The sequence below is a fragment of the Tyto alba genome, unplaced genomic scaffold, assembly GCF_018691265.1.
Source record: "Tyto alba isolate M040663 unplaced genomic scaffold, T.alba_DEE_v4.0 Super-Scaffold_19, whole genome shotgun sequence".
Classification (NCBI taxonomy): domain Eukaryota; kingdom Metazoa; phylum Chordata; class Aves; order Strigiformes; family Tytonidae; genus Tyto; species Tyto alba.
In genome coordinates this window covers 7,031,238-7,051,837 of record NW_024881281.1, presented here as the reverse complement: position 1 = coordinate 7,051,837, position 20,600 = coordinate 7,031,238, and the positions used below count along the sequence as shown (strand labels likewise).

Genomic DNA, 20,600 nt, shown 5'->3' with positions numbered 1-20,600 from the left:
ACCTGTTTGCCCTTCAAATGCAACTCCCAAGTCCACTAAAGCAAGGCATTTCTGGAGAGAGAAGTTTATTTATACACCATATCACTTACATTCAACACAATAATTCAACACAACTCAAATTAGCTCATTTTGCTTTATTGTTCATTCTTCCATTTTGTGCTAAATTAATTTGCTGCTGTAAATTGTATCACATCTGTAGCGGCTATGGCAGGAATCAAGCCACAGGAAGGACAATAGTGTGAATATATGAACTAACAATATATCAGACAGATTTATTACTGAAGCTTTTTTGCATTCATAGGTCAGTACTTGTAAGATGGTCTTCAGCAACCTTGCTCTGAAGGCTTAGGCTAAACCTGTAAGGTAAGAGGTTATCACAGTTAATCACACTGTTTTGTATCCCTAAATGGCAGGTGCCCTTCCTTGCTCTAAGGCAGACATATGTTAGGGTGTTCCTTCTCCCCTCATCTATTCGCTGGGATGTGTTGAACCACAGACTTCAGCAGTGCACCCCGACGCCAGCGTTCAAGTCTCCTTCCTCCCAGGTCAGGACGCTTTGTCAGTTGTGCCAGGCAGGTGCTTGCTGCAGGCCAGCACTGCCTGCTGCTTCTCCAAGCATGCTGCTGCCCCCCTCCTGAACAGTTAGCTTCAACCACTGCACCAGCACAAAAAGCTGCAGGAATTCATACACTGTCCACCCCCTCACCTCCAGCTATACGTACAGGATCGAAACAGGAAGACAAACAGAACAGCAACTTAGTTTAACTGACTTCAGTGTATGTGCTCTGTATCAATCCCCATTCTTTACTGGATGGATTGAAAAAAACCAGGACATTCCCATGATAATTTTACCAATTAGCTCATACAGTAGTGGTCTGGTAGCACTGTCCACTTACCATTAGCAAACCTGCACTGCTTCAGCACTTCACTGAAGCCCTCGCACAGCTTGAGGTCAGTCTGGTTCTGCGCACACTCCAGGAATTGTTTCATTTCATACTGGCAAGGAGCAAACTGCGACTGCTGCTGCTGCTGCTGGTAGGCAGGCTGAGCTGCCTGGGGCTCCTGAAATGGCAGACACCTCCATAAGTGCCCTTTAAACAGTTCCAGCCTATGCAGCCGCACCACCACAGTACTGCTTGCTGTGTATTTCCTCCTCATGTTTTAGTCAAAATGTTGTGTGACTTTTTAAATGGAAAACAAATAATGGGCTGAAGTACAAAATAAGTTTCCAGCAGTGGCATGACACATTCTGAACAGTTTTGTAAGTTACAAACACTTGGGTAACTTTGGATACACTTAAATAACTCTGAATAGCGTCTGGGCAAGGTAACAGCATTATCTTAATGTCTGAGCAGCACAAAAAGATCTTGCAGTAGACCTTACCATCCTCAAAGCTGCAACACACTGAAGTCCTGGCTAAATCAGAGGGATACCACAGCAGAAAACAACACTAATGCCCTACCACAAGCACGTATCACTCATGCGTCTCTCTGAACTACTTTTAAGATACTTGTGGCAATTGTGGTAGTTACCTTGGAGACCGAGTTGCTCAAGCTACCCCAACTTCCCCAACTGTGATCTGTGTGGTCTTTACATCTATAGCAACTACCTCAGCCTATACATAACTGATGTCCCTAGTTAACTGCACCTCATTAGTTGGCATCCAGTTACGCTTTCTCTTACCTGATAAGTAATATCAGGCCTCGCAGCTTCAGAGCCGCTTCCTCCACCAAACCCTCCTGTAAGAGCATGACCTATGGTATGGCCTACAGCAGAGCCTACAGCAACTCCAGCAGCAGTTGTAGCCATCTGGGCCATCAGACCAGGCTGCTTCGGTGCAGGAGCAGCCACAGCAGAAGCTGGTGCCGCTGCTGGGACGGGTGCCCGAGCAGCAGGCGCCGGTGATGCAGCTCTCATTTGCGGTGCCCGACTGCAAGGACATAAAGAGAAACCACAGGTCATCCCTCCAAAGTCACACCAGGCAGAGGCCGGCTGCAGGGCACGAACATTTGCAATTTCTCCTTGTTACCCCCTGCACATTGATGGCAAAGATTCAGTGTTCCGGTGAGTGATTTATGCACAACGGGGCCTGATTTACAGGCTTCTTTTTGGCTGTTTTGAAGACAAGCAACACCCTCACACCCTAAAGCACTGCGCTATTTGGCGGGAGATGAAACAGAAGCCAAAAGGAGCTGACTGAATAGGGCCTTAGCGCTCAGGCACTGGATGGCCGGGCCCTGCCGCCCAGCGAGCGCTGAGGAGATCCCCTTCCACCCCCGCAAAGCGCCCAACCCCGCTCCGCTAACCGAGCTCAAAGCAGCCGGGCCGTCCCCCGCCGCCATGTCCGCTACCCCCACGCTGGTGCGTCACCCAACCTCGGAATGGCGGCGAGACCTCTGCCGCCAGCGGCCCACGCGGGGGTGGGGAAGGAGGAGGATGAGGAGGGAAGGGGCCTCACCTGGCGGGGGGCGCCACGCGGGACGTGCGGCTGCGGCCGCCCCTCGGCATGGCGGCGGGCGAGTTTCGCTGAGGCGAGGAAGAGGAGCTGAGGAAGGACCCGGCCGCGCGCCGTCCACCGCCGCCGATGAAGGTCACCCGACACCCGGCCGCACGCGTCGCGCGTCACTGCCGGCGCGCTGCGCGGGGAGGCGGGGCGTGATGCGGCCACGCCCCCACCTTGAGGCACCGCCCCGCGGTGGGAGACGGCGGCCTGAGGGAGTGATGGTGGCGGGTGGCTCTGTGGGGGGGAAAAAACAAACAAAAAAAAAAAAGATCAACCATTAAACTGCGTTTAAACGGGCGCCTGCCCTGGGAGAGTCGCGCTCTCGGGAGAAGCGGAGCGAGGCACCGTGAAGGGGCTTCCAAAAGCCCCTTCAGTCTTCTGCAGAATTGCTGGGTTTCACCCAAAACGCTGGGATTCACCCCCTTCCTACCCCAAAAAGGAGACAGGGCCCCTCCTGCCCCCTCAGCCCCATGCACGAGACCATCTGCACGGGCTGGCATGTGCTTATCGGGTTTGTGTTTCAAGACACTGTCAGTATTTTGAGGAATGTCTTTATAAGTTAATTTATTAATGTATTAACTTGTTATTTTTCTACACAGCAGCTCTAAGATACATCTTGACAATGCCATGGTCGCCAGTCACTCCAGCAAGGCTTGACCCTGTCTTGGCTGTCTGCAGGGTTCTGCACCCCTGATTAGGGGTTTGGAAGGTGGCTGCTTTTTGGGGGGGAAGAAAAAAGAAAAAAAGGCTAGGAAGTTTGGAGACAGGTGGTGAAAGGCAGCTTGAAAAGGCTGGTATTGCATAGCCTAGGGAAAGAAACACAATAAAAATAGCAAATGGAAGAGAATAAATAAAAGTCTGGTCTTCTGTGTATTCACAATACTAGATCCAGATCTGTTAAAATCAAGTGCACTTACTGCACTTTGTTAAATAGAGAGAGTTCTTTAGGCAAAACACAAAACATTTCTGGAACTTTCTATGAGTTATTAACCTTAGCAGAGCTTTTGAAAAGAATGAATCGTTCTATAAGTATAAAGATGAGGACATAAGTTACATCATATAACTTGGAATATAATTAAAATATAGTCCCTAGAGTTTACTACCTAAATCCAGATATACCAGAGTTAAAACTGTTCTGAAATCTGATCCCTATTTACTCAGTTAATAGAACACAAGTTACTTGTTCACCTTGATCTAAAACCCCATTGAAAATAATGAAAAGAGTCCAGGTGACTAACATACACAGGATTAGACCTAATGAGTTAATAAACTCTCAAATTAGGCTCAACACAAAGTGTTCAAACACCATTTCCCATTATAAGCAAGCACCTCACTTCTTTTCCTTAGAGTATGTATACACACATTCATCCCCAAATGCAATCGTCACCCTGCAACATTATCACTTCATTATAAAGATGTTATCACGACAGAAAATTTCTTGTTCACAATTTCTTCAGTTGTAAGGGAAGTAGCTGTGTAAGACCAGGCATTTCAACATCTTGTCTGTAAGAGGATGTAACTATTGTCGGATGAAGGAAGTGTGAATATTGTGAGTTTATATAGCAGTGGTAATCCAAAAGCACGGCTTGGGTCTGAAAAAAGTTGCTGTCAAAATTATTAGGAGACAAATATACAGTATATTGTAGTCAGAACAGCAGCATCCATGTAAGTTCAGACTGCTGGTGTTACTGCAGGAGCTCGTCCCTGCACGCATCTTCTCTGTTATTTTTTACTCTTGGCATCTCACCATTTTGGCTGCTTCCTCAGCAGCTCTGGGTTTGGGGTTTTGTCAAATGTCTGTGAAGCATTATGAGCTTTGCACTCCAGACAGACAGTAATTCACTTCAGATCTGGCACTTTCCCTCCTGCAGTTGGCCCCGGGAGCCCACAGTTAGCTCTTGGAGCAAGGCAGGACGGCTCAGAGCCGGGCAGGGCAGAGCGCAGCCCCGCTCCTCCATCCGTGGCTGCCAGCCTGAGCGATGCGCCAGGGCCCGGCATCCCATGGTGTCCGTTTGGTTGACAAAAAGGAAAAGCTTTGATGAGACCTCATCTTATTTAAGGCCCAAGATATAAACATATGAAATAGGGTGTTTTACTTCATCTTTAGTACATCTGCTATTTTTTTCAGTTGCTTCTTCTAGGTCATTTACCTTCCTTTCCCATTGTCTCTCTCCTCTTGTTCCCACTGACAGCAGAAGGCACAGTGTAGAGAGCAGGAGATTTTTAATTTGGTTTATACGCTATGTAGAGTTCAAAAACCTAATTTCTTAATTAATGGTTTTCTCAATTCTTTTTAATTAACAGTTTTCAATTTCCCTTTTTTTGCTGGCAGAGGGATTCTTTCTGGGTGCTGAAGTAATTTTGCAACACGTCTCTCTGAATTTGTTTTGTTTTACAGAACAATGAAAGCACAGATGGCATAACTGGTGGTATGAATGCTGACATTGTGTTTTGTTCTCCTGCCTTCCTTGAGAAAACTCAGAGCTTCATTTTGTACCAACTCGCTCTTCCATCTGCTAATGTCCAGCAATAAAGTGTGTGCAAGGAAATGGGGAAGGAGAACAAGTGGGTGGTGGCCATCCTCAAAGTAAGGCAGTAATGGTAGTTATGGCAGGTATTTACAGTAAGCAAAGATTATTTTATCTTCAGCTACTAGGTGACTTGTGTTGGTAGACAGAGATATTATCTGGCTCCTTAAACTATAGCCAGACAGGTATCGATGCTACTTTTGATAGAAACTGGAGACATACAAAAGAAAGAAGATCCGGCCTTGATTGTCTTTAGTTGTGTCCATCTAATTCTGGCGAGCTCTATTGACTCACAGGTCTGTTGCCTTTATTTAGAGGTGTGATATGAATGTGATCCTAGATCTGGGAAATAGATGACAAAATCCTGTTGCTCAAGTGCAAAGTGTATTCTTCCAGAGAGGAGGCTGAGCGAAGCTTGAGGGGATCCACTGACAGCTGCTCCAGAGCCAGGCAGAGCACCAGGCTATGGTATGAGCTAGAAAAAACCAAACTTTTAATGTGTTTTTCCTATCACTTGTCCAAATTATGCACCCCAGGAAGGCTCAGGGTAAACTCTGGGAATGTAGCAGGCCCTCAGCAAGGTCCTTCTGCATAGGAGGCACCAGGTGGGCTTTATGTGTCTGCAGGCTGTGGCAGTTTGGCTCATTCTCTCAAAAATAATGGAAAAAAACCTGGAGCACTCACTGGAGTACCTGTCCAAGGGACACACGTCGCCGTAGCCATAGTGAAGGGTCACGTCAGCCCCGAGGGCCGCGTCAGCCGTGCCGGGTGCCGTAGCACTCCCCGGAACAGCCCAACTCTGAGCAAAAAGAGGGAAAAACTAATTTTCCTGTTGGAATTGGCCGGGGGGACGCGGGCAGCGCGGGCCGGGGCTCCCTGCAGTGTCGCCTGACGGCCGCCAGGCGGCGCCGTGACACACCACCCCCCCACACCGGGCCACGCCCCCCCGCCGCCGATCCGGCCTGACGTGACGTCGTCGCGGAGCGCCACGTCCGGCGCGGGCGGCGTGGGCGGGGCGGGAGGGACGCGCCCGCCCCGCCAGCCAATGGGGTGTGGGCGCGCGTGCGCGGCTGGTCGGCGCCGGGCGCGCGTCGCGGGCTGAGGCGGAGGGAGGGGGTAAGATGGCGACGCCCGTCCTGCTGCGAGTGTCGGTGCCGCGCTGGGAGCGGGTGGCCCGTTCCGCCGTGTGCGCGGCCGGCATCCTGCTCTCCCTCTACGCCTGCCACCTGGAGCGGGAGAAGGGCCGCGATCTCCACTACCAGGCCCTGTGCGACCTCAGCGAGCGGGTCCGCTGCTCCGCCGCCATCACCTCCAGGTGAGGCGGGGATGGGACCCGCCGCCGCCGCCTCAGGCCGCCGCGGGGAGAAGGGGCTGCGGGCGCGGGGAGCGGCGGGGCCGGGTCCCGGAGCGCTGCCTACGGTGTCTCGGAGGCTGCGGCGGGGACTGTTGGGCGTCCGGGCCGGGTCTGTGGGGCGGGCGGCGGGAGCCTGTGGCCTCGTCCGGGGAGCGTTTCCCCGGGGCGTAGAGGGGGCTGGGCGGGTGGGCCTGTGCTGCAGGCCGTAGGGCGGGCAGGCCGAGGAGGGGGGTGTCAGAGGTCCCGGTTTAGGCAACCTCTTCGCTGAAGGGCTGGTGTGGGAACGGCTTTTTTTCTGGATCACTGCTGGCTGGAGGGTGAGGCACCAGCAATTTCTGTTGTAATCAATGGCAATTAGCTAGAGTGACAGGCATTTTAATGGCAAAGGCATGTTAGAGTAAAATGCTGTCGGTGTGATTAGTGGTTAAGGCCAACATAAACATGTGCAGCTGTAGATGATTGGGTTTGGGTTGTTTTAATTGGAGTATCTGAATTGCATTTTCATTATAATGTCACCTGGCAGCACAGAAGATTGCTTTTGTGATACAGAGGAGGTGTTTAATTCAAGAGAGGTTTGTATGCCTCAGCAGCAAAATCCCAGTCCAAATCCTGATTTATTTTACAGCCTTTCTGTCAGTAATTACTTTCACAGTTGTTTTCTAAAGGCCAGTGGCTCTTACTTGTGCTAGGAGAGTTGATGTATAAATTTTACTATCCTGCGAATTTGACTTGTTGTCAAGTAACTAGTTGATTGAATCACAATAATGAAAACACTTAACGTGTTATATAGTTACAAGTGCTACCAGTATAAACATGTTACATGAAATACTTTCAGGTGTAATTTGGCCAAGAAACTCTACTAAAAGCATATTCTCAAGTATTTAAACTAAAGAAATAAGGTGATTTGTCCATCAATCTCAAAATTACTCTGTGCATATATATATATGTGTATGTATAAAGATGTGCAAAGGTATCCACAAATAAGGAGCTGGGAAGAGGAGGGCTTTGATTCTTCAGCAAATGTATGTATTAAATTCTTTTTTTTTTTTATGAGAATTTTGTTATTGTCATGTTAGTGTCCTCAGCTGAATAAGTACATGAGGTTTTGTTTGTTTTTTTTTTTCCTCTCAGTGTAACCTGCATAAAAGCTGTCACAGTTTTTATAAAGGTACTTGCTGTATTATCATAACAAGCCAGTGGGGGAGAATATGCCCATATTTTGTCAAGGTAGAAGCTGGTTAAATTGTTTAGGCAAAACATACAGGAAACTCTCATTCTTAAAACCACTTCTGTGGTGACAGAAGTGGGACTGTGTTATGTTACAAAGAGATGTGTATCTACACATGTCTGAAAGGAGGCTCTTGTGGTTGAATGAAGGCTTTAACTCTACTTTTCTGTCTGTCATCAGATAATCTTTGGTTTGTGAAGGTGTTTGTTCACGTCTATTTGAGAAGTGTCCTGAAATGAGAAATTTCCGTCTGAACAGGAAGATTTCAGTAAGCTTGCCAGATAACTTAAATTTATAAATTAAAATTATTCATAGGCTACTTGAGATTAAACCATATGAGTATTGTCAGTAATCTAAATTTTACCACAGCTATAGAGCTAAAAAGAGAATAGCAGGGATTTAAGTACGTAAATAGCCTCTGTTGTAGTCTGTTCCTGTATAGAATTGGTCCTTCATTAGCTTTCTATTATAACTGCAAATGCTGCTATTGAGATAGGGAATTTGAAGTAGTTTTAATGCATGCTTACTAAATGCTTTTAAGAAGTAAAATAATTCCAATTATTTCTTTAGGTTTTTCTAGTTATGGACTAATGCTTGATAATTATAGTGTTCATTAGTGATGTTGAGTATGCCATGGTAAAACCTGTAAATAATTTAATGCAGGAATTCTATCTGATAATATGAACAGTTTAGGTATAAAACCAACTAAAATCTCACTAGCAGTTGCTAGGAGAACCGTGCTTAGAGACTGAAGTATTACAAATGTCAGGATAGCTCATGATAATTAGAGCAGGTGGTAAAAGGAGTTTGTGGAAAAGGAGTGTACAAGTTCTGTTCAGTCAAACCATATTTGGAGAAGAATGCGCTTTTAACGCTGTACAGGACACAGACAAAAAAGGAGTATTGCTTTAAAACTAAGATGAGAGGGCAAGCTATTAAACTTTGAAGTAAGAATAACATTGAAAGAAATTAATCTTATTTTTCATGTTGCCACAGCTCCCCATTCATCAGTCGTTTTCTTTTTCTCTCTCTGATTGAATGCCCTTGTTATTACTGTTTCACCAAAGTTTCTCTGAAGCTTGATTTCTAAAAGGAACTTCTAAGTGGATTTCACTGGAATAGAATTTCAGATACTGTTCCAGTGTTTTCACATGTGCTACATTAACTTCCATATGTTTCTTTTCTCATTAAGCTATTACACTGGCAATCACAGATTATTTGATTAGCTGATTAGGAGAGTTAACTCTACAGTTAAATGTGTGACAGACTTGTACTTTGTGGCTTTTACCAGCTTCTAGAGTACAACAATGAGAACAGAAATGTTGTAAAGGTTACCAGCATGCAGAGGGAGGAGCATGGAAAATCTTATATCAGAGACTGACTCATCCAGAAGATTATGTTGGAAAGATAGCTTCCTAGTATCCCTTATTCGAAATATTAATGGTCAGCATATTTCAAGCTTTTGTCATGGGGAAAGTTCATGCAATAGTTTAAAAAGAAAAGCAGCTAAGGACTGTATAATAAGAGAAAGTATCGGGGAAATACCTGACATTTTCATTTGACAAATGTTGTAGATGTTTTAAGTGAATTGCTCTCTTATATTTGAGAATAATTAAGTTGCAGATGGCTTGCTTTATAGTGAAACTGGCTAATAGCAGCTCCTGAAAAATCCTTTTGCTTTTGCTGTTACAATAGTTTCACAGAGGGAATTAAACTAGTAGGTTTCAAGCAATATGGATAGTGGTATGGCTTGAAATAAACTGCGGCATTTAAGTAGCAATGCAGAGACCCTGAGCTTTTTGCATTATTGTGTTGTGTCCTGGGAGACTTTTGGGTCTTCTGATATGTTTCTGCTTTCTGTCTTGATTAATTTAAGGTTCTTGCAGAACAGATTGGTGGATGGCCCTTTTCGAAGGAAGTTTTGTAGCTTGGTATGTGTTATTGCTGTAACAACCTTAATACAGACTTAAGATCGCTGGCATGAATGACCAAAGGGCACATGTCACTGTATATCTTTAGCAATATTTGCAGCTGCGTAAGTGAAGAGGTTTGGAAATAGTCAATATTGATCTAGGTTAACATCTTTAGCTGACTTACTGAAGAAGTTCTAGAATCAAAATAAGATTTTGAGAATCTGTATTCGTCTGCATATAATTTGATAGATGACATATTTTAGGGATTCCCGGTTCTAATGTGCAAGGTATTGGATTGTCATCTTGTCTTTGAGCCTCTCTGAAATGCCTATTCTGAAAAAGTCTAATATGCATGTCTGCTTTCTGTCTTCTAGTGAATGCAAGAAAATAATCATCTGGTAGTTCTTGAAAATGTACAGTTATAAAATTTTGCATGTTATGGACAGATCTGTGCAGACATGCAGTTGTTTTACTGGATTTGCAAACAGTGGCCTGTGACAACTGTAGCATTATTGTATTGTTCGGCTCACCTGCATAAATCATTTTAAGCAGTGAATTTGGACATGTGTAAAGGCGATGTTTGAAATGCTTAGTCTTGTGACGCAGTACTTCTATGCTATGTTGTGTGAGTAAAATTAAGCTGGTGTAGAGCTTATTCCTCTGCAGAGTGGGTGTGCAATTATGCTCTTAAGATACTGCAGTTAAAACTTTGACCAGTGCTGTTTTTTCAGTGAAGCTCACCTTGCTAGATCTATTGTTCTGGTGCATCTGTATAGAGAGCAGACTGTAACAGAGATCAAGTTGGCAAGAACAACCCCATTATCTAAGGAAATGGGACATGGAAGAAAACTTCTCTGACCTCCTTCCTAACCTGATGTTTATATTGCAGGTTCCCATTCAGTTCTGTTGTGGGGCAGTTCCTGTAAACTTGATGTCTATCAAGTTTGCTTGATTCCAGCCAGGTTAAGAACATTATATAGCAGTTATCTTTCATATTAATGGTAAGTTTCTGATGTCCCAGCATTTTTTTTTTTATTGCTGTACCTGCAAGCAAACATTCAGATATGTTTGAGGTTGACAACTGCAGTTAGTGACTGATGGAAGGTGAGAAATGGTAAAAGTAGCTTTATGTACATAGTGGGAATAGCTTGTCTAGTGTCTTCTTGAGAACCAGTGCACACAAATGAGGGCCATGTGCTTTTTTGAGATTTTACTAGTTTTGCAAGTCTCTGCTCTTTTCTAGACAGTATTATCTTTACCCTGAGCCAAGTTAATTGTTTGTATTAGGCATCTTTGATTCTGTATAGAAAAAGGTAGAAAGGTTTTGATTAAACTGCTGAAGGGCAGTATGTGGAGCAGCTGGTGGTTATTCAACAGGAATTATATTTGTTGTTCTTGGGCTACCAAAGTAGTTTACATGAAAATGCTTCCTGAGACTCAGCTATATCTGTCCTATAATTTAAAATTGGTGGTGGTTCATTTCTTAGCATTGCGATTTGTTAGACAGCAGATGTAACGGTGTTGCTTCAGTTATTCTGTGGCAAGGCTTCATTATTTGCTGTCTGAGGGAAGGTTTGAAGATCTCTAGTTTGTTGATTGGTCAGGGGGAGATCAGTGTAGACAGAATCCATCTAGTATGTCAGGCACTTTGCTTCAGCAGGATTTGGAGTGCTGCAGGTTCAAGATAATGGTGAACTGGCATAGCTGTAGCTAGATGAGTATGATACAAGTTTTACAGTTAAGGATGCTGAGCCAAAAAAGTGTGAACAACTTGAGTCCAGGAAAGGTATTATTCTGCTTTTTAGCCGGGTTTTAGAGAAGATTTTGGGTTTGTGTGTTAATTATTTTATAATTTTTATTATGGTAAAAATTAACAAAGGATATGGGTTACTAAAGTTTTATAGAAACAGATTCAGTGCCAAATGGGAGGGGAGAGTGATTCAAAGTAATACTTCTGCTGAAAGGAAAAAAAAAAACCTGCTGTGTGAGCTATGGTTATCTGTCACATTTGGTCTGCCAGGCAGCATGTGTGCATATAGGACTCAGACAGAACTGATAGATAATTGACTTGATTGGGGAGGCAGGGTGCAGGGGCTGGAGAGTGTGGGCAGAGAGGTTATCTGGAGGTTATTCCGTGTGTTGGGGAAGGAAGGTATTTCAGGAACATTTGTAGAAAACCACCTTCACTAGTTCTAAAGCAGGTTGTTTTTCTCATATTTTTAACAGAAAATTCATGACTTAATACTTGAGACTGGTATAATACATAGTGGCTGAGGCATATATTTTATAAAATACAGCAGTACCCTAGCTACGTGTGTATTTTTTTGGGTTTTTTTTTTCCAACCTTAAGGTATGTACATGAACACATGTATTTTTGCTTTTCATAAATATATAATTTGTAGCTTGACTGGAATTTGCAATAGGGCTGAGAATTATTTTGCCTGATGCAAAGCAAATTTAACAAAATGCCTATAGTTCAAATTCAGGCTTCATTTATGCTAGTTTAATAGAATTGATTATGTAGAAGGAATACAGTGCCATTGGCTTATAGCTTGAATAACCAGTGCTTCTGTAAAGACTGCTATAAAATAATTAACCACTATCTGCCTGAGATTTTGCAGATCTAGACAATTAGATTTTTTTGGACTTCTGAGGTAGAGCTGAAGGATATATAGAACAAAATCTCATTTGTTTATGGTAAATACTGCTAATAGAGTTAAACATAAAATCAGATATATCTGAATTTTTGAGCACTCTTGGCAAGTTTACAAATGGGAATTTTTAATCTCCTGTCTTTCTCATGGCTTCTAATTGAAGGCTTTTACTTAATTTATTAAAACTGTTAAAGTGGCCTAAGCAACCGTCTAATCCAAAATCTAGTGAAGCTGTAAAGAAGCTGCAACTAAAGTTTCTTCACATTACTAAGTATTAACATGCTCCACATCCTCTGGCCTTTGTATGAGCTTTTCACTGAAGGAGATGTGTGAGCATAGGCCAGCTGTACTCCCTTCCTGGGAACTTTCATTCTCTATAATAATTTATTTCAGGAGTCAGATGCCACTTAAGGAAATGTGCACATCACTTGTCATGTGTAAGCTTTTTAAAGAAAATTATATTTATTGTTTCCTTGTGATTACAAAGTTTCAAAATGGTGCTTGCTGTTGATAACAAAATAATGCTTATGGGATGAAAAATAATCCTGAAATGAGAGGCTTTAATCTACTACTACTCAGAAAACAAAACTGGAGTTTTTTACTTATAGTTATCTGAAAATACAATTTTTTTCATTATTATTATTGTTCGTCCTTTTCATTGTAGCAAACCTAAAAAATTGAGAAACGTGTGTTGGAAAACCAGCTATTACACAAATGCATATATGATTCAAAATCTGAGAACATTCTGCCATTTAATAATCTGGTCTCCTGAAGGTTTTGATATATTTTCAACTAGATATTTAGGAGACTAGAATGTGAACTGGGAAATATGTGTGCTTCATACGGGGCATCTGCTATTCCCTGATGTCAGGGATGTGATGCTGAAGCTAGCTGGACTTGACCTGATCTAGTATGGCTATTTTAATGTTAAAATGAATATACAGTGGCTAGTTGTTTTCTTGACATGAGAACTAAGGATTGCCAAGTGAAGTTGAGGTGAGGTGATTCTGGCATTCATTACCAGAGGATGTTGTGTAGGTCAAAAGTATGTGGTCAGAAAGCACCTAGGTACATTCAGGAAGGCCTTGAGGCAGGCTACTAAGGATATTGATGCAAGTAGATGCAGTCCAGAAGCTTCTTAAGCTGATTCTTGACTTAATTATAATTGAGGTCAATGAGACCATCTTGGGGAATGATCTCTTTATAAAAGCCCTTAAAAACAGAGATGCAGGTTAACTGTCAGAATTGAGGTGCTTGGCTAGAAAAAAGTGTAGCATTTCTTACAGAGGGTGGATGAGATAATGACTCTTGGCTAAATACACACTACTTGTTTGTTTGACTAGATATGTTTGGCAGGCTTACAATTGTGTTGCTTTTTGAACTAATACTGATAATTTACAGCTTTTAACTTGTTAAACACGGGGGTTGTTTACTTGTCCTTTAAAATGACTGAGATACTGGTGTCCAGCATGAAGTTCTCTTGGTTGCCTTTCTGCCAGTGGTATTGTCTCTGCTAAATTATGTTAAAATGTTTGGAGTTAAAGTGTACCACCATAATATGCTTTTCTGGAACATGGACGATGTTCGTAATTTGCAAAAGAGGTAATGATTTAACAGTATAAGATTTTATTGGAGATAGTCACTTGTAGCTCAAAATGACCTCAGTTCTTGTCTTCCTGTTAAGAAGTGTCAAGTGCATGTAAATACTGCTTTAAACTTCTAAAAATGCAAAACTTTTGAGCTTTGTTAAATATCACAAATCAAAAGGGACACTGTTTAGAGGGTGGGTAATAATTTTCAAGACTTCCTTTTGATAAAAGGAAATGCACATTGGACTAAAAGTCTCTGTAGTATTCAGTTTTAGATGTTAGGAAACTACATTAACAGTTCTAAACACTTTGTCTTGGATTTCTTGAATCACTATTCTGGAAACTATATTAAAGAACATTCAAAGTTGTACCTGCATATGAGAAGTGAAGCAAGCTGCCATCTTGAATAGAGAGGGAATTTAAGTTGCTTGAAACATACAGGAAGATGTCTTAAAGATGTATTTTAAAGCTTCCTTTAAGCTAGTTCAGATTTATGATTTTTTTTTTAATAGGAGTGAAACTCGGGTGTGGCAAAAGTAGTCTTGCCACATGTGTTTGTCATAGTGCTCTGAATCATGCAAGGTGACTTCAGCGTGATTTTCACAACAGAACATTTGACTGCCTCTGGGATGGTGGGGCTACAAGTCATTACCAGGAAAAAGTTGGTGATGTTGGATTATACTTTCATCCTGGTGTCCAAACAAATCTTTACTTAGTGTAGTTCATTTTACTTAGCATTCTGTGTCCAAAAAATTGATCAGAGTTAACAATAGCTCTTGTAAATTATAAGAAAGGCAAGTTCCGTGAAGAACTTCTGATCAGTGTATAGGCCTTTTTACTGATGGTTTATTACTTGGAATTTATTCTGTTGTTAGGACTGCATTCTTTCTTCCTGCTATTTGTTTGCTGTATGGGTTTTTTTTCAGAGTTATCATAACTCTGGTGTGATTTGCATGCTTTTGATGTGAGAAGGAAGATTATCATAGTCAGCCTTCCTCCTTCCTCCAGTTGCTTGCAAAAGTGCTTGGTTCATTGTGCGTTTTAGTGGGTTTTGGGACCTTCTTGTTAGAATTAGATGATTTAGCCTCTTCAGTAGTTAAATTAGATGGAAATAGAAATACATAGAGTCTAAATATTTTGCTTTTCAGTTTCATGCAGAAAATTTCCTCACACTTCAAACCTTATAAGACTGGAAAAAAGTGTTTTGTCTTAAACCACGTGCTTCTTAGTTGTCTTGAAGCGTGTGGAATAATGTGCGAGATTAGAGCTGTACTCCATGGACTGAAATTTAATACTTGATGTACTTAAAACTGCTACAAGGCCAACAAGATACTTAATGAATTGTTGCATGTGGAAAAAGCTTTCACTGTGCTCTGATCTTCTTGCAGCTATGAACAGATCACTTGGGGACAGTGACTGTCAGGAAGGGCTTGAACTCTTTATCTTTGCATTAGCAACATTTTATTCACTTGCAGAATAAAATGCAGATTCTGTAGTATAAAGTTTCTGATGTTTAAAGCTTGAGTTTGCTCTCAAACACGACAGGATCTAATGAGCATCAGAAGTGAGAGCACATAGCTAGGGCAGGGAGAGGGTAGGAGTTCAGCATCCTGCAGTTACTTTTAGCTAGACTGATTTTGAACCACAAATTTAGGCATGCTTTGAGTTACGCTGTTTAGTCTGTCAGTAAGGAAAAGCCCGAGTGTGTTCGAATAGAGTTTAATGTCACCCTACAAAAAAGTATCAGCTGGAGACTAGAACAATAAATTGTGACTGTGGATAGTAAGCTGAAGCATCTGTAAAAGTGGTAATACAGAAAAATAAAAATAGACTATTAAATGCAAAATGATGATACCTTTAATATATTTGCCTGGCTCTTTAATACTGCGTTTGGTAGCTGGACAACATGAGGCAATTGTTACACATGCTGTGGCCATCTTATCAAAGTAAGCCTAAAAAGTAAACAGTCTTCACTTAAAATGTAGATAACTTTCAGTGTGTGTGAGGAAAGCCTTGTCATAGCTGAGATTCTTTGGAACTTGGAGTATTTATTTATAATGTTTGCTTATGTATTCTTGTATGGCATTTGGTCTTTTTAAAAATCCCTTCTTCCTGGAAGTTCTGCTCTTGCATCTCTGCAGCTGCTTTTTCCAGATCTTTGGTACCCATCCTTGAGGCTGCTTTGCCCACAAACTATGCTGTACACTAACTGGGACTGTTTGGCTTCATATGCCGTGGGGACCGGGTGTCACCAGCCTTGTCCCCCACAGTTGGCAGAGCCCCAAACTTGCACTGGGGTGACTGCAGGGAGCAAGGCAGTATTGCACTGCTCCTTCCGACAATTAACTTTGTGTCTTTCTGACCATTTCGCAGCTCTGGGATGTGATGCCTTGTCCCTGTGGTAAAGTGTCACTCTTTTCTGTGCTGGCTTGAAGCTTTATATTTGCACATTCACTTCAGATGTTTACAATATTTGAGACCAAACTAACTGAAAGTATGTTGTTTTTTTTTGTTTTGTTTTGTTTTTTTTACTGTTTATGTAGTAAACATGCTTTCTAGGAATTAGTACCTAATTCTTTGCTCAGTTTTTTGGGGAGAAGAGCAAAGGACTTGGGTAAAATAGTTAATTACAGACAGTTACTAAGTTTGAATTGAAATGATTAATTCAAATATGTTTTGAAAATATTGCACAAATGGCTGTGAGATTGTGAAGTATTTTGGAGATGGTATAAAATGGTACTTATCGTAGTACCTTTCGCATGTGAGGAAACTGCTTGTAATGTGGTGGTAGCCCTTGACTGGTCTCAGATGTATGGTGAGGTATATTGGCAACACTTCTGTAGTGTGCAGAGAACAAACCTATGCTGTGTCTTGATTTAGTAGAACCATTGCCTCTAGCACAACAAACTATTAAGAAACTGCACTTCTGTTAGCATAAATGCAGCATGCTAGCATTTCTACTGCAGCAGCAGTGAGGAATTGCACTTTTTTTACATAGTTATGTGACAGATAACCTGATAATGTGAACTGAGCCTTACATTTATGTAGTGCTTGACTTGATGCTCCAAAGACATGCTGACAGATATTCTAATGTTCTCTTATAAGTGAATGAAGATGCACGTTGAGCTATGTGGTAACTTCTCCTCATATTTTGAAGTGGCACTAATAAATATGGTCTAAGCTTTACTTTTACAAATAATGGTGTGATCTGCATTAGGGCATCAAATTAATGGTTTCTAGCACAAATACATTTGTTAATTCAATATTTTATCCCCCTTATTGTAGGGCATGTGCTGCTTTCTACTTTATCACTAAAATGTTATACTCACTTTGTGGTTAAGGTGCTAGTTCCAAATGTCACACTCTAACAAATGAGGTCTGTGAGTGTTGTTATGGTACCATCCCAAGCTTGTCTGCGTGACAGATTTGGGTTCCTCCTAAGGTGTTAGACTGATCTGGAGCAGCTGAAGTGTAAACATATGCTCTGATTTGCTTGCTCTGATGCCAGCAAGGTAAGTGCTGGTGGAGCTGGTAGAAACTAGCTACCACGTTGTACCATTTTCCCTCAGCTGTGTGGTGAGCATGTGTCAAACTTACTGTGGCGGAGAAAACTGCTAGACCTATCATTGGAGGAAGTAAGTATTTATTTGAAAAGAGCTTTAAAGTACAGCCCTAAGAAGCAGACATGGTTTTTGGTGAAGCTGCAACTGTGTGAACTTGGTAGTTTCTGGGTGTGTCAATAAACTTCAATCAGCAACGTATGGGATAAAGTTGTACCTAGTGTACCCCTCGTCACAAGCTGCTTGGTGTTCTACGATAACCCTGAACTTCATATAGGACCACAGTGGTCATGCTGGAATATATGTGTTTTGGGGTTTTTTTCCCCAACAGTGATGAATTGAAAATACTGATGTAAAGCAATGGGTACCCAAATATAAGTTAATTAGTTTCACTGTTTTACAGATGGAGTCGAGGATTCGGTCTGTTGGGTTCCATCTTTGGAAAGGACAGTGCAGTAAATCAGTCAAACAGTGTTTTTGGACTCGTGTTTTATATACTACAAATGCTACTTGGTAAGTATTAATTCAGTTTAAAGCCTAAAGTATATAACAAGTCTGTGGTGATAAGAGGAGTGAGTTACACATTGAGCAATCTGCAAGAAACCAGATAAATGCATGTGATTTTTATCCTTTTTTTTATGCACCAGTGAAATGATACATCTGTCCAAAGGGCTTAAAACCCCAACTGATAACAAGAGCAATTGCATTTTCTCCTGCTATGCTATTAATACAATAAGCATCAAGACAGTTGCTGCACTGATATTTTCACTTAAATATATTTAGCATTGGATTGCACAATAGAAAAGAGAGGAAATAAAAATGGAATTTACAAGTTTTGCAGGAGTAATAGAGATAGCTAGCAAAAAGAGTGCATGAACTGTGATGTGTATATATTTATTTGTAACTATGGTCTGCTTTAAAGCTATTAATATTGATAGACATAACTTGACCAACCTGTAACTTTCCCATAACTCAGGAATACGGAAGATGGTAAATACTACACATACTTCTTATCAAAGGACTGTCGTACAGAACCTAGAAGCTCCCCTCCAAATAGCGATTTGTCAGCCATCTTGAACTCATGGTATTTTAAACAGACTTTTATGTAATAATACAAACTTGCTGAGTAGCCTTCAGTTTGAATTAGAGTGCTTAGGCTTTTTGCTTTGTGTGGAAGGGGGGAATGAGAGCAGCAGTAGTAACTTTCTCTCTTTTGTTGCAGGTATGACAGCAAGTGCAGTAGCAGCTCTAATCCTCATGACATCCTCCATAGTGTCTGTAGTAGGGTCATTGTACTTGGCATACATTCTGTACTTCGTGCTGAAGGAATTTTGCATTGTCTGCGTCATCACATATTTGCTGAACTTCATTCTCTTTATCATCAACTACAAACGACTAGTTTATTTGAACGAGGCCTGGAAACGGCAACTCCAACCCAAACAGGAATAATGCCTGTTTGAACTTTTGACTGACAGTCTGAAGACCCAACTTCCATTAAGTTTATTTTGCAGTAATTTTTTTATTCTCCATATCAGACACTTTCCCCAAGAATCATAACTGAATTTTTAATTATAAATTTGAAGGGGCCCTAGATAATTTTTTTTGGTGCAAATCTTCAATTTGTATGTGGTAATGAAAGAAAGCTCTAATACAATCAAAGACAAGCTTTAACTTTACTTTGAAGGATTCTTAGCCACAGCAAAATTTAGACTCTGTCTCTTCCCCCTCCGCTTGTGAAGTGGGTAACACTTGCTATAAAGTGTCCTGTATATAAATTCAGGTATAACAAGATGTGGTCATGACATTAAATATTCTAGACTAGCATTACCATATTTAATGTTGCCATGTTTACAGTATGTATATTACTTTTTTTTTTTAGCTGATGGAGTTAGATTTGACTAGGACTTATACTGTAAATAAAATTAGAAATATTGGTTTCATCCCTGGAGAACTCACTGTACAACCAGTTTTCTTAGCCTAGGAGCTGTCAGAGTGTTCAGCTAATAGTCAACTGACATGATGGAAGAAGTGACCTCTATAGAGAACACCGTGTTGCTGCACTCACTGCTAGTGCTTTCACAAGAATGATAGTTGGGTTTTGTTCCATTTTTACTTTTTTTTTTTTTATCTCCAGTAATGAAAGTGGAATTAAAGCTGAAACCTGAAGTATATTCATTAAATCACAACTTCATTAATTTCTGTGCAGAATGAAAATAGCCTAATGTGGTCGATAGAAAGCTGCCACCAGGATATTGTATGAAGATTGGGGGTTGGTGTATCAGAGTGTTCTTTGAAAGGACTTAATTTCCATGCAGAGCTGTTTTATTTGTAAACTGTGGTCAGACAGCTAGTATTACTAATGTTTGATGTTATATGAATGCTGCAGTATAGAATTGAAATTTGCAGTGAAAACCACTGACTGAGTGGGGTAATCAAGTAGTGCACTGAAGAAACAGATAATTGATCTTCATCAGGGTCTTTGGTTTGTTCTATATTGGGAAATGAACTTTAGGCCTGACACACATAAGATCCCTTGGAAGGGCAACATGTTTAGTGATATAAGTAAGTAAATGTGCTCCTGAAAATGAAATAGGATATTGTGCTATCATTGCTCTTTCTAATAACTAATTGGAAAAAAAAATAAACTGCAGTTTTAAACATAGGAACAAAATTGTAAATGTTGTTTCTGCACTCAGTATTCTAAGGCTGAATGTTAAAAGTGCCTTCTGTCTTAAACCAAATACTTTGTGTTGATCTTGGCAGGCAGAAGTGTCCTTGCTTTAAAAATGAACAAACAAAAATCCCAGCAAACTTGTTGGAGATAGGGAAGTATTAAGAGATCTATTTTAGTTTTTAGACTGAGAAGTGGTAGCAATATTGTTTCAGTTAAATTGATGTGATGGAAGGTTGATGATGTGGTTCAGGAAAGTAGAATACTTGTGTTTCAGACTCTGTGATACCAAAATGTATAGGTTCAGCTACTTTCTGTAATTGGTGCTGTGTTGCTTTTTGCCCTTGTCAGCTTCTAAAGGTGAAAAATTACACCTGTGTACCCATTAATGGTACTTATGCTCTGGGGCCCCCAACATAAGAAGGACATAGACCTGCTTGAGTGGGTCCAGAGGCCACAAAGATGCTCAGGGGCCTGGAGCAGCTCCCCTGGGAGGCCAGGCTGAGAGAGTTAGGGGTGTTCAGCCTGGAGAAGAGAAGGCTCCGGGGAGACCTTCGAGCGGCCTCCCAGGGCTTAAAGGGGGGACAGGAGAGGTGGGGA

The 20,600-nt window shown here is 41.5% G+C and overlaps 2 protein-coding genes across 2 annotated transcripts; one reads left to right on the top strand and one right to left on the bottom strand.

Annotated features, from left to right (window-relative positions):
- Positions 1–119: 119 nt before the first annotated feature.
- CHCHD2 (coiled-coil-helix-coiled-coil-helix domain containing 2) lies at positions 120–2,637 on the bottom strand. Its single transcript, XM_033003596.2, has 4 exons — positions 2,459–2,637; positions 1,684–1,930; positions 897–1,062; positions 120–356 (listed from the first exon to the last, which is right to left on the bottom strand). The coding sequence occupies exons 1-4, from the start codon at positions 2,506–2,508 to the stop codon at positions 346–348; spliced, it is 474 nt and encodes a 157-aa protein (XP_032859487.1). The 5' UTR covers positions 2,509–2,637; the 3' UTR covers positions 120–345.
- A 3,480-nt stretch (positions 2,638–6,117) lies between these two features.
- On the top strand, positions 6,118–20,493 carry VKORC1L1 (vitamin K epoxide reductase complex subunit 1 like 1). The gene is made up of 3 exons (XM_033003641.2): positions 6,118–6,346; positions 17,733–17,842; positions 18,552–20,493. The coding sequence occupies exons 1-3, from the start codon at positions 6,153–6,155 to the stop codon at positions 18,776–18,778; spliced, it is 531 nt and encodes a 176-aa protein (XP_032859532.2). The 5' UTR covers positions 6,118–6,152; the 3' UTR covers positions 18,779–20,493.
- Positions 20,494–20,600: the final 107 nt, after the last annotated feature.

Bases quoted from the DNA above. Each gene is read 5' to 3' on its own strand.
- CHCHD2 (XM_033003596.2), bottom strand. From the start codon at position 2,508: ATGCCGAGGGGCGGCCGCAGCCGCACGTCCCGCGTGGCGCCCCCCGCC. The intron at 1,931-2,458 runs GTGAGGCCCCTT...ATGTCCTTGCAG, and splicing joins CGCGTGGCGCCCCCCGCCAG to TCGGGCACCGCAAATGAGAG. The intron at 1,063-1,683 runs GTAAGAGAAAGC...CTGCCATTTCAG, and splicing joins GGCCTGATATTACTTATCAG to GAGCCCCAGGCAGCTCAGCC.
- VKORC1L1 (XM_033003641.2), top strand. From the start codon at position 6,153: ATGGCGACGCCCGTCCTGCTGCGAGTGTCGGTGCCGCGCTGGGAGCGG. The intron at 6,347-17,732 runs GTGAGGCGGGGA...ACTGTTTTACAG, and splicing joins TCCGCCGCCATCACCTCCAG to ATGGAGTCGAGGATTCGGTC. The intron at 17,843-18,551 runs GTAAGTATTAAT...CTTTTGTTGCAG, and splicing joins TATACTACAAATGCTACTTG to GTATGACAGCAAGTGCAGTA.